The following is a 19,581-nucleotide window of genomic DNA, read 5'->3' as shown; positions in this document are numbered from 1 at the left end:
TAGGGCTACTACTCATAATTTAAGGGGGGATAACATATTGAAAATTCCAAGAGTTCATACCACCAAATACGGCTTGAACTCTTTTTCGTATCAGGCACCAGTAATTTGGAACAAACTGAGTAATGATTTAAGGATGGCTGATAATCTAGCGCATTTTAAACGTAAAATTAAGCAAGGCAATGTCTCTCAACCCCTGTTTTACTTGTAATTTAGTGTCTTTTGCAATGTGATTTCCATCATTTTATTTATCAGCTCTAGGTTTTAGTGTTGACTGTGTTTTTTAAGTATTTGTTGTTGGTTTGTTTTGTTTGGTATATAAGTTTTTATTGTGATGTGTATTTTATCTTCCTGACGGTTTTACTGTAGTATTTATTTATAAATCTGTCAACGATTTCTCTTTAAAAAACGAATCCAGTGCCTAGCTCACCGTATGTGGCGCTGTTGCAAACATAGTAGTATATTCATTTGATGTCATCAAAGGCACTATAAACTGGTTTATAAATATTCAGGAGTAGAACAGTATTTGAGTATCAACCTGTATAGCTTCGAATTCTGCTGTATTAGTTTTTCTGCTGTTGCATTCTTTCTTTCTTTCAACTAGTCATTTGTGTCATTGGCTCTTATCTTTCCACACAAAAATTGAAAAGACTCAACCTTAGGTGTATACATACATCGTTATACGCACCAAAAAGTGGATAATAAACTGTAATTTTATATTTAAGTTGAAGGATGAACAGCGCACAATTATTTATGGTTGTCTTTCTGTTCATTCTTCTTACTGTGTTCATCGTGTGTGTGATATTTGTAACAGCGACCTCATCGGTGATTAGGTGGTATTCTATCTGTTGTGATTTTTGCAAAAAACTTGAAAACTAAAACATGATTATGTTACTCGTCGAAATTGTTACAAATAGAATATCGTCACATCACCGATGACGTCACTGTAACACCCTCCTCTCCCCCCCCCTCCCCTCCTCTCTCTCTCTCTCTCTCTCTCTCTCTCTCTCTCTCCCTCTCCTCTCTCTCTCTCTCTCTCTCTCTCTCTCTCTCTCTCTCTCTCTCTCTCTCTCTCTCTCTCTCTCTCTCTCTCTCTCTCTCTCTCTCAATATTACGCGTACGTACGCCTCTTTATGGCAGCGTTTAGCTATTAATTTTCTTTGCATCAGTAAACGAAGAAATATTATACTCGACTGGTTTGCGGAAATGCCATTTATACTATAATCTAGAGTAATATGACTGTAAAGATTCTCGCTAATCACGCAACGCATATTTTGGTGATCTCCGCAATTTGGCACGCCGTCGTATGTAATTCAAAATATGTTTCAGGTCTTTCGTTGAAAAGTTGTTGTTTCCAATTGCATTGAAAGATTTATACGAAATGGCGTACCCAAACAAACGAACACCCTGAAAAGTAGTGTTGATTCATCTCTGAGTACATGTGTTAGCGTAGTAGCTGTACACACAATATTTGAACATATCATATGTACAAATAATGGATACAATCAACCCCGAATTAACATGTACAATGTCTAATTATTGGTATTTTAACAATTTTCAGTGAAAATGTTGTTTCTGATCGCAAAAATAATTCTCCAGATGCAGCTAGTACAGTTTTAATCCTAGTGCCACACACTTACATTGGTCGCACGGTTTGTCAAACTGTCCATGCATTTCTTCTCTACGTCAAGGCTTGCCACAGACGTACCAGAAAGTGACCATTTGCACGGTGTCATATGTACATGTACGCGTCTCCCACACTGACTTGACTATATACGTGGTAGCGGGTGGACCTGAGGCTTGATAGAATAGTGACAACATCGAAATACTTACATTTAATACCTTAGGTACACAATTGTAAACACGGCCTCGCGATCTGTCAATTATTATTATTATTTATAGCTAGACATATTCTCGTTGTTACTAGTGTAAAACTCACAATACTGGTTGCTGGTACATCCGTTGGCGTTGGTGCCGCTAACTTGTTGTCAAGTGGGGTGTTGGCTACGCACGTATGTTCACTGATATATATTTACAATATTCTAAATGATTACGAAATATTACCGAGAAAGAACTGTGAGACGGAAGTGGAAAACCATACGGGGACATATTTTTGTGACCTGCTCTCTAAACTTTCTGGCATCAGCGACCCACGGGGCAAAGGATAGTGGTATAAGTTCAGAGGGAGTGATCTGAAACCCGGATCTGAAATCGTGTCAAAGAGAGGATAAAACATAGCGGTGCAACCATGGATGTTAGGAAGAGTAAAAACATATCCTTGACGTTGTTTGTGTGTGTTTCGGTTATCTTAATGCTAACAGTGGTCGTTATTTTGAGTGAGTACTACATGTATTATATTTCATATCTTTCCACATTGGGAATTTGATTCCAAATCTCAGAGAAATGCATTCACACAACTTCCCGTTTGTGGCTACTTGTAAGCTTATTCAACATCCCGATGATTATAGTTTGATCTTCATGTATATCATTTATGAGTAGGGACGTCAATCATAGGACAGTTTCTTTCTAAATTCTAGTCGGTTTGTTTTTTTATTTTCCCTAAAAACATTAATTAAGTAAGTAAGTAATTGACTTAAATGAGAGAGAATACATATGAATACTCCATGTATTCTCCTCCTATGCTATAAAGGACACGTGTAAAACCAGTCACTCGAGAAAATCCCTGACACTCGATCGTATCCGTTGTCTGCAGTGTTGCATAGCTCATAGAACATGTAGAAACTACGTAATTATGAAGTTGATAGCCTCATCAAGTATTTAACTAAAAAGAGTCGATGAACTCTCTGGGTAGTCCGTAGTATCATATGTAAGTATAGCCCAAAATGTAATGAGATCTATTTTATCCAAATCTCCTCGAGACAACACACAGTACGTACGTTCGCCACAGAATGCTGTAATACGCGACTACACGTACGCAGTCCGCAAATACGTAACAGTAGAGGCGTGAGATGTGTTGAATCGTGGGAAGTGTTGAAACGTAGACACTCGTCTATAAATCTGTGGCTTATTAACAAATATAAAATAATGGCACTTTAATTATTGATGATGACATTAATGATGTATTAATTGGTTACGTTGTAACTCATTACTCTAATGTCTACATTTATTCTAGTATCACTGATGAATATACGAAAAGCCTGAAACCATAGCAACGAACCAACATTTCAAGAACGCCAATGTAACAGCTCTTTAAATTATATATCATACCATGTTCTGTAGTTATATTATCGTCCATTACTTTAGGTTTCGTCATTTTATTTAGTTTCATACCTTGCACTCAATATTTCCCATTGAATTTATTTTGAAATATAATTTTTTTTTTCTAATACGTTAACTTAAACTATATGTAGCTAGTCTTACAGCTTCATTATAAAACTATTTTGGACCATTAGCATATGTGAACCATTTACTTGATAAATTTACCATACAAGAAATCAAGAAAACAGCTACATTGGCATAAAATATGAAGGGCTAAAGTCATAACAATGTATAACTATGAAATAGTTTTTCTACATGTTACTCGAGTGGAGGGATTAAATGCATATTAGTTTCTGTGAGTAAAAATATTCTGTGACTCATTACCAGCAGTGCTCAGGTTGAGGACCTTATATCCATACGTAGACTGTCTTTCTGCATACCCCCTATCTGTCTGTCTGTCTGTCTGTCTGTCTGTCTGTCTGTCTGTCTGTCTGTCTGTCTGTATGTATGTCTGTCTGTCTGTTATGTCTCTCCCAGTGTCTGCCTGTCTCTCTGCTACTCATCTTATATATCGTCTGATGTCGATCTTCACAAGATTGTTGTGTTTATATTGAGATGATTTTTATCTCAAAATGACTTTGAATACATTTTTTTGAATTGATAAGATTATATCTATACACATGTAATTGACAATGACATTGTGTCATAATACAGCTATATCTGATACCAGAGTAACTCGCTGTAGTTTAAACATTTTTGAACGCAATGATTTCACCTTGACCTTGTGTTTACACAACCTTTACAACATGTAACCAAACAATGGCTGCATTATCAACGTCCAAGATGAAAGGTAACTATGGCGAGTAACTTGTGATTTGATTAATGCAATTGGCCTATGCTTTGACCATCGATCGACAAATACCAAAAATACCACACACGTTCCTGGACACAGTGCAATGCGATGACTGTATTTCTAATACATGCCAATAATAATGATAAAGATCAAGAAACACGTCAAGATGATAGATTTCGATGTACGTGTCTGAGGTTAATGCGACTGAAATATGTATTGATAAGAACAAGCTAATCCACCTGTTCCTTTGTGTTATTTGAATGTCATTCCTTTGATACTAGGAGGGTGTGTTTGGTGAATACGAAATTAAACAGTTTGGTTCTATACAACCACTGAGCCACCCTTCACCCTCGTCTGGTTAGAATAATATATCAGTTGGTGGAAACTCTATCCTCGCGAGCCAGGAGTATTTTTCGACTCTCACAAATCTTGGGAAGCGTCTTCTTGAAATGCCGCAAAAGGGCTTGATTTTCTTTTTTACGACAGTGACAAACATTTGGTGTTATCTAGTCGTAGATGTGTGTTGTATTCAAATGCGTCTAACTCATTGAGTCATTGAATGAATTCATTCAAAGTGAATTTCTATGATTTTAAGCCCCAACTCGTGCCACGCATTTGACAAGTTTACGATATGATTAGCAACTTCTAATAATTTATAGCATACTACAGTATAGGTGAATCGTCATATTAATCAAACACTTGGTGTTTACATGAATTACACCAGTTCTCAGCGGCCAATAATTCGGACGTATTACATATTATGACTTTAGGTAACAGACTGTGGGTCAATTGAGGTGCAAACAGCAGCCCAACGTTATAGGCTATATCGTCGTATTTGATTATTCATATCATCAATCAACGCGTTCAAAACGTTATGTGGGTCACCGTCTTCTCATTATCTGTATTAATTTTATGAACAGTAATTTTATTTTTATTTCAATCATTATTCGCCCAAATAATAACAAAATGATACAAAAATTTATACCGTACGCGTGCAAAGAAATAAGATATGTACACACAAAGAAACTATATTTTTAACCTTGACAAAATAACTGAATAAATGGTGGCACAGTAAATGAATGGTAAAGTTACTTGTGCCCACATTACAGACAACTTCCTCTCAAATCAGCTATGGCAGTGCATTACTTTCTGAGAAACAGAGAGATGCGTGACAGTTGTGAAGTCTGAAGACCTTTGACCTCGGTCCAGCAATTGTTTTATTCGGCGAGACGCCTTCCTTGATATCTTTTACACTAGTACCAGTAAAGTTAGCATATTTTGTGTATTTCCGTGTTTAGTTTTGATGATACTACTTCTTTAAAACACGTCACTCAATATTTGACGATATCGCGTGACAGGTTTGAACGATAACTTAGCAGATGACAAGGAGGAACAGATGTGACGATAAAACCAATAACGTCAGAAACTCAAAGCTTCCTCTATTCGTGGGTGTGAGTACAACGTGTAAAGTAGAGTTTGTTTTACCGCCCATTTCAACTTACCGTTTATACAACCACTCAGAAACAAAAGAAGAAACAGTATTCTACACTAAGATAGCAAGATTGCTACATTGTGTCTATTATGAAATGAACCATTTAAACGTCCTGCAACTTGATGCAGACATTGGGCGCCACTGTTTTGATGTCTGCATTTGATGTCGTCATGGTGGCAGGAATATACATGTAGTTCATGTTATTTAGTAGAGAAAATGTTGCAAGAAACCGCATTCATTCAATCTTGCTAACTTGAAGTGTAGCATATGTAGTTTTTCATTGGTTTTTGTGTGGTTTTATCAAACACAAGCGATGAAAGGTAACTTGAAACGGACTGTACAACGGAGTCATGAGAATTTGATTACCTAGATTTAACAGGGGTAAAAATAGGTCAAAGGTCACGAACCACTTGCTCGGACTCTTAATCGTCTACACGCTTCGCGTTCTTTCCGACAGGCTTCAAATATATCATGATAGAGAGTGGGTTGTAGTCGACTGGTAAATTCTGAAGTTGATAGCATGTCACATTTTATGTATTCACCGATAACAATAATAATACAGACCTCAAGTACTCTCAGACGGCACTGAGAAGATGTTGACTAGTTTACGTTGAGGGAATATTCATATTAATTTTCATACATTTTCACCGTGAGTGCCCTAGGCATGATTTCACTGACGTGGCGCTAAAGCCCCGCGCTCAAAATTCCATGAAAATATATATGTTTCTCGATAATTAGAGCCTATTGTTGTCCCTACTAGTCGATAGAGAAGTTGTGATAAAACCCTGATCAGGTCAAAAGTACTTTCCGGCCGAATGAAGGAAAACATTGAAATATATAGTATAGTTACACCACCTCAAGCATAAGTTATGAAAAGTTGCGAACTATAATGACGATTTAGAACGTTTTGAATTATATTTCGAGCACGCCAAAACTAGTGACGTAGACACGGGATGTCGTTATGTACGTAGAACTTGGGAAAAGAATTGTAATTCGTGTGTTTGGATTCAGACATGACACTGTAATTACAAATACATGACATATTTATCCCTTTATACCTCCATGGTATAACCATGCTAGTTAATCAATTTCTACAAATAGCACAAGCGATTGTCGACAATTAGTCTATTAGGCTGGGATGTGAGGTGCCCAAAATATGCAGCTGTGAGCGAATTAGAGTAATTTAACTCGGGCAGAGTTTCGATACTGGAAACCCAGGATAGTCCTCAAATCGAATATGCCAACGTGTATGTTGATTTTAAATATAATGTTTCTAATTTGGTGTTGAAGTTAACAAATTCCCACGGGTTCTGTTCACAAGTTATTATATAGTAAAAAACACCCTCTGATAAAGCGAGAGAGCAATGGAACTCAACATAAAATCAATTTTTATTATGGATCGTGATCTTGTCATGTTATGAAGGTTCTAATAGAAGTTGTCGTTACTTAGAAACTTTGTGAAATGTCTACCTACGGTGCCATGTGAAGGACAATCGGAAACAGACGGCAAGCATTAAAACGACAAATATTTGAACTTTTACTCAGAATTTGTATTACAAGGATTTATATTACAGGCTGGTGATTTCGATTCATGGACTCTGAGATCGCCCTTTTATTTCATTGTGTGACCTACTTCAAATGTAGACTTAGTTACATAATTATGAAATCAGTTCTCAAATAAATTTGATGAACTGAACGCCTTCTTCTCTGCATATGTAAGCTTATGAATGACACAGGAAAAGTGGCTTAAACACAAATTTAGCATGGAACTAATTCTGCTTTTTTAAAGCGGGAAATCTGTATTATCGTTAAGTTGAGGACATTTTTTGTAATATGCCACTAAAGACAATAATTACAGCACAGAAGAGTCAGCGCACACACACACACACACACACACACAGACCAATCCGATGAGTTATCCCTGTGCTCAGCAAATCTTGAAATTTTATCTTTACAATCTATCACCATTTTTGTCACTTTTACTCACAGTTTGTAGACGTATTAACAATAATTTATGAACTTGATACGATAATATTATTATATATAAGATATTAACAATAGTGAGCAATGTCCTTAAGACTGTAACCTTAATATTCACACATGTAATGAAGTTATGAAAGTTATTGTTTTATTTTATTTTATGTTTCTAATTAGTATCCAGATCAGTTGAAGATATGAATCACATGATCGAGATAAACACCAGACAGAAAAAATCTACAAATGACTCTAGGAAAGAAGAAAATGTACAGACTACAAGTCGATTACCTAGTCTTCCCCAGCATGCCAATGTCATGAATGACCAATCAACGAACCAACCACCAGCAAGTACACAAAAGACAGGAACTGATTTTGCAACATGGCAGACGACTTTATCACAAGGTGTGGACACTGATATGACAACCACAGATACATCGTCATCATCTGTTCGGACTACGATGAAAACAACTGAAGAAAGAACCCCAAAGGATACAAGTACTTCAACAGATTCTACAGCTACTGTAGTTTCGTCATCCCCATCAACATCATCAAGAACAACCCAATATGGCACTGATACTATAGCAACCTCATCAGAAATAAACACAGAAACATCAGCAACAATTACTGCAGTGACAACAGACCTGGAAGCATCAAGCCCTTCATTTGGCACAGAAGAATCGACAACCGTACCACTATCAATTACGCCAGATATTGAAACAGATATTACGACCAAAGTTGCAACTGAGAAGGACTCATCAACGACGAAAGTCAGGCCTGAACTTACAACTATCGATGTATCAACAATAACCTTTACATTATCTCAAAGCACCCAAGCTGGCACAGATGTGATGACAACTATGCCAAAAACAACCACATCTGATCCTGAGACAGACACTGCATTTACAACATCAAATACACTTGAAACAACTTCACTTATAGCAACATCAGATTTGACATCTTTAGGCGTGTCAGGTACCAACCCAACAACCCTGAAGGCAACTTCCATTATGACAGAGACTGAATTAATTACAACATTAGAACCATCTACAGCTAATACAGACACATACATGACAACAGATAATATCTTTACTTGGCCAATTCCCTCTACCGTCTCTTCTCCAACATCTGAAATGACCTCAAACGAGGGAACGCCTACTCCAGGATCTACTACACATCTGACTGCTACAGAAAGTTCAACTACAAATATGCCACAGTACCCAACAACTACTGTAGAGACAACAGCATTCGACAAATCAAGCACATCACTTGGCACAGAACAATTGACAACAACTATGCAAATATCAACCACGCCTGATGTTGAAACAGACGTTACAACTCAATCAACTCCCTCACAAAAGCCATCAATTACAACAACAACAGTAACAACAACAGAGCATACAACTGAATACATGTCAACAATAACACCAACAATAGTTGAAAGTACTCCAGCTGGAACAGATATGGTAACAACTATACCACAAACAACCATTTATGATCCCGTGACAGATACTGAATCTACAACATCCAATACACCGATATCAACTTTACAAACAACAGAAACCATATCAAGCACCTCACATGGCACAGATGAGTTTACAACTACACCAATATCAACCACGCCCGATGCTGAAACAGACTTTACAACTCAACTCATCTCACGAGACCCATCAACAACATCAACAGTAACATCAAGACTTCCGACAATTGGTACATCAATAGTAACACCAACAGGGGTAGAAAGCACCCCTGGTGGCACAGAAATGCCAAGTAGTACCAGCCCAACGACGTTGATGAAAACCTCCACCATGGCAGGCACCGAGTTAATGACAACCACATCAAAACCTTTCACTACAGATTCTGAAACGGATTGGACATCATTTGTTACATCTCCTTCTCCATCTTCGACTGCCATCTTTTCTACGTCATTTGCAATGACGTCAGAGAAGGTAACAACTGAAACTACAACCACAATGGGAGGAATAACAACTGTACCCGGTACCGAAATCATGACAACAGCTCTACAACCTAGCACACCTGAAATGGTAACAGAATTTACCACTCAGTCATCTTCCATATCACCTTCGACATCTTCACCAACAACCATGGATTATAAATCAACTGTCTCACACGGTACAGAGTACACAACTACATCTCTCCCAACCACATCAGAAGCAGAAACAGATCTCACAACTGAAACTAGCTCTACTACAATGGAAAGGACAACAACTATACCTGGTACAGAAGTCTGGACAACGTCTCTACAACCTAGCACACCAGAAGTGGTCACATACTTTTCGACTCAACCATCTTCAATGCCATCGACATCTTCACCAACAACCATGGATTATGAATCAACTGTCTCACACGGTACAGAGTACACAACTACATCTGTCCGAACCACATCAGAAGCAGAAACAGATCTCACAACTGAAACTAGCACAACCACAATGGAAGGTACAACAACTATACCAGGTACAGAAGTCTTGACAACATCTCTAAAGCTTAGCACACCAGAAGTGGTCACAGACTTTTCAACTCAACCATCTTCAATGTCATCGACGTCTTCACCAACGACATTAAATTATGAATCAACTGTCTCACACGGTACAGAGTACACAGCTACATCTCTCCCAACAACATCGGAAACAGAAACAGATCTCACAACTGGAACTAGCACAACCACAATGGAAGGGACAACAACTATACCTGGTACAGAAGTCATGAAAACGTCTCTACAACCTAGCACACCAAAAGTGGTCACAGACTTTTCGAGTCAACCATCTTCAATGTCATCGACATCTTCACCAACAACCGTGGATTATGAATCAACTGTCTCACACGGTACAGAGTACACAACTACATCTCTCCAAACAACATCAGGAGCAGAAACAGATCTCACAACTGAAGCTAGCACAACCACAATGGAAAGAACAACGACTGTACCTGGTACAGAAGTCATGACAACGTCTCTACAACCTAGCACACCAGAAGTGGTCACAGATCTTTCCACTCAGCCATATTCTACTATGTCACCATCGACATCTTCACCAACAACCATGGATTATGAATCAACTGTCTCACGCGGTACAGAGTACACAACTACATCTCTCCCAACAACATCGGAAACAGAAACAGATCTCACAACTGGAACTAGCACAACCACAATGGAAGGGACAACAACTATACCTGGTACAGAAGTCATGACAACGTCTCTACAACCTAGCACACCAAAAGTGGTCACAGACTTTTCGAGTCAACCATCTTCAATGTCATCGACATCTTCACCAACAACCGTGGATTATGAATCAACTGTCTCACACGGTACAGAGTACACAACTACATCTCTCCGAACAACATCAGGAGCAGAAACAGATCTCACAACTGAAGCTAGCACAACCACAATGGAAAGAACAACGACTGTACCTGGTACAGAAGTCATGACAACGTCTCTACAACCTAGCACACCAGAAGTGGTCACAGATCTTTCCACTCAGCCATCTTCTACTATGTCACCATCGACATCTTCACCAACAACCATGGATTATGAATCAACTGTCTCATATGGTACAGAGTACACAACTACATCTTTCCCAACCACATCAGAAGCAGGAACAGACCTAACGACAGAAATTTCATCAACATCTCCTGTGTTTTCAACACACCTCTTATCAACTACATCAGATGAAACAATATCGTTTACACCAACCCCCACAACTTCCACCCAGGCCATGACAACACATGTTAGCACAGAACCCATAACATCCACAACAACTTCTACAACATCCAGCTCAGAAACTGCTATGACAACCCAAACGACACCTTCGCTACCCCAATCATCAAGTCTTTTGTCATCAATGCCATCATCAACAATTTCTTCAACTGTTGTCACACCAGAAATTGCGTCAACAACTTTCTGGAGTCCAACAACTATATCACCTTTTACAACCACGGAAATAACAAGTGTCACGTCATCTTCAAGTTCGGTGTCCTCGCCAGACAACACGACACCATATATACTGACAAGTATGATAACTACAACACGTGGAGATGAAACAACAACCACAGATGAAACAGAAACTACTGTAACAACAGCTCAATCACTGACTTCAGATATGACAACATACACAACGATGTCGACTCAACTCATTTCTGAAGAATCTTCTACATCTCAAACTACACCAACAACTATGGGAAGCTCTCCTGTAATTTCAACATTACATAGCAGTACTGATACAACCAGAACAACAGCTCCACTCCTTACAGACACAACTAAACCACTGAGGACAACATCTTCTGCTACCACCACATCTTCAGATGTGATCATCAGCACAACAGAGGCAGATACCACTCTATCCATGGAAACAACAAAAACAGCTATAGCAACAATCAGTCCAGAAGAAACAACTCTCTTGACAACAACGTTGAGAAATGTGATTGGTCCATTGCCTGACGATGACGATGCACAGTATCCAGGTACATGATTTCAACTCTTATTTCCCCAACCAGTTTTATTCAGTTTACACTTACGTTAAAAGAGACGCAGGCCAAGACGGGATTCCTTTCTATTTCAAAACACATAGTAAACTGTTGACTATCTTATCAGTAGCTTAGTGAAGTTCTAAACTATCTCTAGTAATATTGCATACTTAATTATAAAGATTACAGTTGGAAATTACTTCATTTCACCATATACCTCTCTACTGTCTATGCATCAGGCAGAAGCCCCAAGAAAACAGTACCGTTATTATTATCAAAGCATGCTTCAGTTTTATAAAACGATAATTTTAAATTTCAGTAATTCAAGTCCCTGTACATGGTCACAATGACCACAGTTGTTCAACCAGTAAGATTATGCTTAGTGAAGCTTGAGAAGGTAGTATTTATATATCCAATTGCTGCTATAAGAAGTTCATGCCATAGCTTCATTGTAAAATTGTATTTTCGCCTTTGAAGTTCTTTACATCAATGCATCCCTGTTAAAGTGTAAGTAATTTTAACTAATAAGTAACAACAGTAACACTATTTCAAGTTGGTTCGTCTTGGCAATATATATATATATATATATATATATATATATATATTTGTAATTCTATAATGCTTATCATATGACCAACTGTATTTGGGGACAAATTGTAGCAATTTTTATTCAACAGAAGGGGGAGCTCCGGAGAAGACTTACTATTATGACATTGTGGTCAGCTACAACAGCGGAGCATCCAACGATGACATCGCAAAGGATATTGAAGATACAGTGAGTGTGTCTATCTGCTTTAATTCAGTTTATTCGAAACTTGACCATTTTATCTTTCACAGGCGGATGGTTGATTGCTTAAAAAGGGGTCGATAAATGGTCGACCAAAACACTGCTAGTGTCATTTCAATTTAATTACTATTTCTTGATGAGTGTACAGTTGGTATTTACATAGTTGGTGGAGGGTCTATTGTAGTTAGCATTAATTAGTGTATTTGTGCTTGGGATCTTGTCAATTTATCGAATCATTATAGTTTTCCAAGTGATTGGTGTATTTATATTTTTCCCTTTTGAAAATTATGATAAATTTGATTGTTTAGTTTTTTATTTATTTTTTTTACCGATGTACAGTTGTGATTTTCAATCTCTTCTTACACAGTTAATGGATATAGCTATGTATGCATATCTTGTGTGTGTGTGTATCTATGTATCTATGTATCATATGTATGTATGTATGTGTGTGTATGTATGTATGTATGTATGTATGTATGTATGTATGTATGTATGTATGTATGTATGTATGTATGTGCGTGCGTGCGTGCGTGCGTGCGTGCGTGCGTGAATGCATTCATGCATGCATGCATGCATGCATGCATGTATGTATGTATGTATGTATGTATGTATGTATGTAGGTGTATGCGTGTGTGTCTGTGTGTTTTGCTCTTTTAACTTATTTTTGATAAATGATTTTTATATTTTCATTTTTTTTAGTTTTGCCCCTATTACAAAGAATTGGACACTAAAGCTTTCATAGACTGCAAGGTTACAGACATCAAGTAGGTCTTACACTTCAATTTATCAAATGTAGAACACAAATTTGAGGTAGAATCGTCATCTCGAATAATCACTTCAAATATTAATTTTTATATTAGATAAACTAGTTACATTACAATGTTGTACTTTGAATTCAGAAGGACTTTTCAAATGTATAAGTGGCCACATAGATGAGAAATGAGTATTTATTTTGGACTTTTAATTGATATAAAACGTCACTATATTTTTTAGACGTATTTATAATTCAATAATTGCTAAAAACTAAACAATTTGTCAAAGGATTGTTTACAAATCCCTTCCTGTACGTACATTAACAAACCTTGTACAGAATATTTTTTTTATTTTTTTTTATTTTTTATTTTTTTATTTTTTTATTTGCAATTTATTGCTTAACAAACACAGGCTTGCGCTGTATTGTTTCACATGGATTTGTATGTAGAAAACTATCGTAAATTAAAGTTTTATGAGTTACAAACGTGTCGTCCATATGGTCACTTTAATTAGTATATACAGCTACACTACTATGGAACTTCGAAGTAAATGTACCAGTCAAAATATATCAAATGTACTTTGTGAAACAACACTGTCCTACTTTTCAAATCCATGTTACAAATCCAACATTTTTCAAAACGGGAAAAAATACAAATGTACACGTCAATCCATTTTTTTTATATTCAGGCAAAATCAGATACTCGTCAGACGTAGCATAGCTGTTCTTGCCACGTCTACCAATGTGTCAGTTTCCTATGATGTCATCTATGACGCAACGAGTGAAGTAGCCAATTACGAGGCGGAAGAGATCTACGAATATTCAGGATTAAAAGTTGATATAGAAAACGGAACCATCAATTCATCTTTCAGCGTCGTTCAACAACCTTGCCAGGTGACATGCGGTGGTAAGTTTACTTCTTTGGAGATTTACAATCTTATCTTCATTTAGTAAGTCAAATTACTTATTATGATTTAAGATGGTTTAAAAGTATAGAAACGCTGGTCAGACTGTTGATGTTGATGGCGCCATACACTAGTGGGGGACTCGAACAATCTACGCTTCTCGTGGGAAGGGGGTTATACATGTATAGCAGCGCCTCAAGGCTGGACATAGTATCTTTGTCTAGCCAGATCCCACATGCATGATTTCAAACGTTAGATGAAGTACGTCTTGTAATGTGCTTGTATTTGCTTCATAGGGTCAACTTAGGGTCAAAGTAAACCATTTCCAGGCTGTGAGTGAAATGAGACCTTTCGTATTGCTTTCATCTCCTGGGAATTTGAGTTAGCTTATACACAACTTAATTATTTTTAACCCGTCGATATGAATTTCCATTAGGCCTTAGAAAAATAATTGTTTGGTTCAGGTTACCCGACCCCGCCTAGTTTTTCACTGCCGATCCTAAACTTTTTTTTACGTATTCGAGAAAAAAATTATAAAATCGTTAAAAGTGTGTGATGTCTCGCGAGAAATAGTGGATGTGGAAATTGACATAAACTTAAAAAGACAATATAAAACTGTTTTTCCAATCTGTAATGGCTGTACATCTGATGGGAAGAAACCAATAGCACAGACACCATTTGGAAAACAATGGAAAACATGAACTAGAACTAGAACACATGGAAAAAAAAATATAAAAAAAAAATAACAAATCTGCCTACCCCACCTATTCTAAAATTGAGCGTAATCGGAACCACACTTTTTTTATTAGGCCTTTAGGTTTATATTCACATCGTTGTATGCCAATGTATAATTTGATGTTTTAAACTTCAACAGAAAATGAAGTTAACTGGTGTGAGAATGCTATCTGTGATCCTTCCATGACACCAGTAGACACTGGTTCAAGTTGTTTGTGTCAATCGCAGTGTAAACATGAATATTGTGAAAACGATGGAATATGTCAACATGATGAGTCTGGAATACAGTGCAGGTTAGAATGCTGATGTTCTTATTTGTTTAGTTAAATCAGGAAATCTTTTTGTTTTATTGTAATTTCCTCGATCTCACTGCAAATGCTATAAACGCACTGACTGACGGATTGAGGGGGGGAAGGAGGGGGAGGGTGTATGTATGTATGTATGTATGTATGTATGTATGTATGTATGTATGTATGTATGTATGTATGTATGTATGTATGTATGTATGTATGTATGTATATGTGTATGTATGTATGTATGTATGTATGTATGTATGTATGTATGTATGTATGTATGTATGTATGTATGTATGTATATGTGTATGTATGTATGTATGTATGTATGTATGTATGTATGTATGTATGTATGTATGTATGTACGCACGCACGCACGCAAGTAGGTATGTATGTATGTATGTATGTATGTATGCATGTATGTATGTATGTATGTATGTATGTATGTATGTATGAATATGGTTTGTTGACGTATATGACAAACCATAGACGTGTGCTCAGGGGTGACTAGTACTGCTGTTGTTGTTGTTGTTGTTGTTGTTGTTGTTGTTGGTGGTGGTGGTGGTGGTGGTGGTGGTGGTGGTGGTGGTGGTGGTGGCGGCGGCGGCAGCGGCGGTGGCGATCATGTGATGATGATGATGATGATGATGATGATGTTGTTCTTGTTCTTGTTCTTGTTCTTGTTGTTATTTTCTGTATCTGCATTCCTGCTCTCATTATATATTTATACGGATTCGTTCTACCTCACTTGACCATCTTATCTTTAAACTATGTTTTCCATACTAGCTGCCGTTCAGGAAATGGATGGACGTATACAGGTGACCAATGCCAGAGGATTATACGACAAAGTTATATCATACTTGCCTTTTCTCTGATTGCAATTGTCGCGGTTATTATTATCATTCTACTTCTTGTGTATACTGCAAAGATGAGAAGAAAAATGAAGAAAAGGGTACCGAATGATTCTCAAGTGTATCTAAGGTATGCTAGGTCAGTACAAAATATCTGGAACTTACGGATATACCATTATATTTCAACTCGGTGACTGCAATCTTCTTGCTTCTATGAACGAAAAATCGCACAACCTGATCGCATGAGGGCGTGATTTGTAGTTTCACGGTGCATGGGTAGAACAACGTAAACCATTGATTAATATATCGTATACAACAGTATGGAAATTCAAAATCACACATTGCTGTTACACATTATGTATATAGTATCGTGTTTACAACTACCGATGAAATTCCAGCCTGCATACTTCTAAAAAATATCGTTATTGCTTCTTTTTTCATTACTTTCAGTAAAAGGCCCGATCATAGTTGGATAGATTATTTAAACAGGTCGTTTCAAAACCAAGAAGAAGTATCTTTAAATATTTCGGATAATGGTAATGAATCAGACTTAAGATCAGTTGAACAAAGTTGGATGGTCGGTAAAAGATCTACAAGTCGATCGCCTAATAACTCTAGACAAGAATCTTCAGACACAAGACCGTACTATTTTCGGGGAGACGTCGACGCTCTAGCAGAAAAAATTCCCGGGAAATTTCGTTACAGGAGCGACGTCTGGGACGATGATTTTACTAGGAAGGGCAATGTGAAACTATCCACTTTCCGCAGGACAGAAGACGATTTTCAACCAGGAACACCTGCACAAGGTGTAATGTACAAAAGACAAAATGAAGTCGATATCAACCAGCAGGATACATATGAATTAGGGGAACAAGCAGAAATGGAACCAAGTCTCAGTGAAATGTATCCATATGTGCAGGTAAGTTGTTAGTCTGGCTACTATACCGATTAAGCTTCGAACTTGAACCAACTTAAATGGTCTTTCTAGGATCCCTGGGGTCTTTTCGAAGGGCCGGGAATATATACGATATGTACTTGGACTAAATACATGTAAAGTGTCATATTTATTACACAACGTAATACTCTTTTACATGTAAATGAGAGACGGTATCCACCTCTCCCCCAACCTTCATATCTGTAATTAGCTGAATAACGTGCGTTTATTAGGACTTGCAAAGGTATATTAATCCAAAAGAAAAGGTTAATTGGAATGAATTTGACATTATTATTGTGGTTCCCTCTTCAGGAAGGAGTAGAGAACCCAACGCTGGAACAAAATTCTACCAGCGATTCTTTAAGCGAGGTAAATTTGAAACAGCTTTACATCTTTGCTGAAGTTCAACGAATTCTCTTTATGTGCATGTAACATTGCGTGTAGTATCCTCAACCAGACAGACAGGTAGACACACACACACACACACACACACACACACACACACACACACACACACACAGTCAGTCAGTCAGTCAGTCAGTCACACACACACACACACACACACACACACACACACACACACATAGCATAAAGATGCATTAAAACAAGTTTATTTAGATCCAGTACAGATGTCTCTACCGTGATACACAGGTCATTAGCAAGTTTATGTAATCTTCCCATTTTTCGCCAGCTTTTATCAAATGTTAGTGACAACGCTACATGTATTATAATTTACATCAACAGTTACGTTTACACTGTAGAATACTGAGTCTTTTCTGTGATGTGTAGAACGAGTCAAAATATCCATACGAAACTGAAGATATGCATGTTTACTTTTCACCTATTTACGCATACATTTACAAATAATTATGCTTTTCCCTTTACCTTTCAGTTCGAATTTCAAGAAACCTACCTGTAAGTAACAGCAAGCCATCAAATAAACATGGATATTGTGACAGCAGAAGTTCAGTGCTACAACTTTTACATGAACACTCCAAACAGTTTAAATGTTTGGTGAAGTGTGTTCGTGTATCTTCAGATTCAAAGATCCTCCCTGCCAAAAGACGATATATATCTAACATCATATATACCCGATGACCGTGTTCCATGCATCGAGTTTTTAATTTGTACTTCCGATCGGTTTAAGTTTAAGTTCAAACTACACGACGTCCATCTAAATATCCGACAATTTACACGGTTACGAACATGCAACTTTTTAAATTTCGTACTTACCAACGCCATTATTTATCCCATATAATATTTGTGTAAGAATATCACATTTATAAAGTAATTCCCTATATAATCAGTATATACATTAATTGCAAGAAGCTTTCAATTTGGTTTCTAAAGTCTTAAGATTGTAAGATTACGACAAGACGTCTCTGATCTAAATGCATTTACTACATCCGAATACAAATAAGAATCTTAATTTAATATTATTTACATTGTATTAAAATCTATTTTCACAACATCACAGCTGGCGTATCAATTAACTTGAAGATGTGGTATAGATTAAGATTTTCTACGATAATGTATATATTTCGGTATTAAATGTATAGTATTTTAAGACTTTCACAGCAATAACAACTTGTACTTACGTCTCCTTTATATATGTGTGTATATGTGCATGTCACTGTGTATGTGTATGTATATGTGTCTGTAAGTGTCAGTGTGTATGTGTATGTCACTGTGTATGTATGTTGTCTGTGTATGTCACTGTGTCACTGTGTGTGTGTGTGCGTTCGTGTGAATGTGAGTTTTATCCCATAACTTATTTACCACGTTATTGTCACAAAAGAAAAAACATTTGTATTATCTCCTCAAAATTACAGTATTATCTACGTGTCTGAAAACAACAACATTGTCCACAATTGAACGTATTAGAGCATCACTTGCGTATTCATACTCAGAATATATAGATGATCATTCTCCTCTGATATCTATTTACGACTTAATTGATATATATATATATATAGATATATATATATATATATATATATATATATATATATATATATATATATATATATATATATATATATATATATATATATATATATATATATATATAGTTTTTAAAACTATTACGCTCTGCCACTGCGGTATAGAGCACTGTCTTAGCAGATTGATACTCACCGAGTTATATATATATATATACCTTCACCTCGATGGAATGATAGATGATCAAGTGCAACCCGGTGTGTTGGTAATATGGCTTGAAATATTAACCGTTTGTGTTTGCCTGGGAAATTTTGAGATTCGACCTCACATGATTGTTTAGACAACATTATTTCGACTCTCAAACAACTGA

General features: G+C 36.9%; 2 protein-coding genes across 3 annotated transcripts in view; one reads left to right on the top strand and one right to left on the bottom strand.

The window, feature by feature from the left end:
• Positions 1-1,712, bottom strand: part of LOC144433351 (prostaglandin reductase 1-like) — a 9,262-nt gene extending 7,550 nt beyond the window's left edge. The window contains exon 1 of the mRNA XM_078121657.1: positions 1,638-1,712. The gene's annotated coding sequence lies outside the window, so the exon portion shown is untranslated. The remainder of the gene's footprint in view (positions 1-1,637) is intronic.
• A 6,888-nt stretch (positions 1,713-8,600) lies between these two features.
• On the top strand, positions 8,601-18,842 carry LOC144432520 (uncharacterized). 2 transcript variants are annotated; one of them, XM_078120746.1, is made up of 9 exons: positions 8,601-12,011; positions 12,692-12,789; positions 13,501-13,565; positions 14,242-14,459; positions 15,332-15,485; positions 16,272-16,466; positions 16,787-17,255; positions 17,583-17,639; positions 18,163-18,842. In XM_078120746.1, exons 1-9 carry the CDS (start codon positions 8,606-8,608, stop codon positions 18,187-18,189), a joined length of 4,689 nt encoding a protein of 1,562 aa, XP_077976872.1. In that variant the 5' UTR covers positions 8,601-8,605; the 3' UTR covers positions 18,190-18,842. The 2 variants fall into 2 exon arrangements, with proteins under 2 accessions (XP_077976872.1, XP_077976871.1); XM_078120745.1 differs by having other exon boundaries at positions 16,272-16,475.
• Positions 18,843-19,581: the final 739 nt, after the last annotated feature.

Source organism: Glandiceps talaboti, chromosome 3 (assembly GCF_964340395.1).
Source record: "Glandiceps talaboti chromosome 3, keGlaTala1.1, whole genome shotgun sequence".
In the NCBI taxonomy this organism is placed as follows: Eukaryota; Metazoa; Hemichordata; class Enteropneusta; family Spengelidae; genus Glandiceps; species Glandiceps talaboti.
Note: the sequence above shows the minus strand (reverse complement) of the source record. Positions and strands in the feature narration are given on the sequence as shown.

Coding starts and splice junctions, on each gene's coding strand:
- LOC144432520 (XM_078120745.1), top strand. CDS start 8,606: ATGACAACAGATAATATCTTTACTTGGCCAATTCCCTCTACCGTCTCT. Junction 15,486..16,271: donor GAGTCTGGAATACAGTGCAG/GTTAGAATGCTG, acceptor TTTCCATACTAG/CTGCCGTTCAGGAAATGGAT. Junction 17,256..17,582: donor AAATGTATCCATATGTGCAG/GTAAGTTGTTAG, acceptor TTCCCTCTTCAG/GAAGGAGTAGAGAACCCAAC.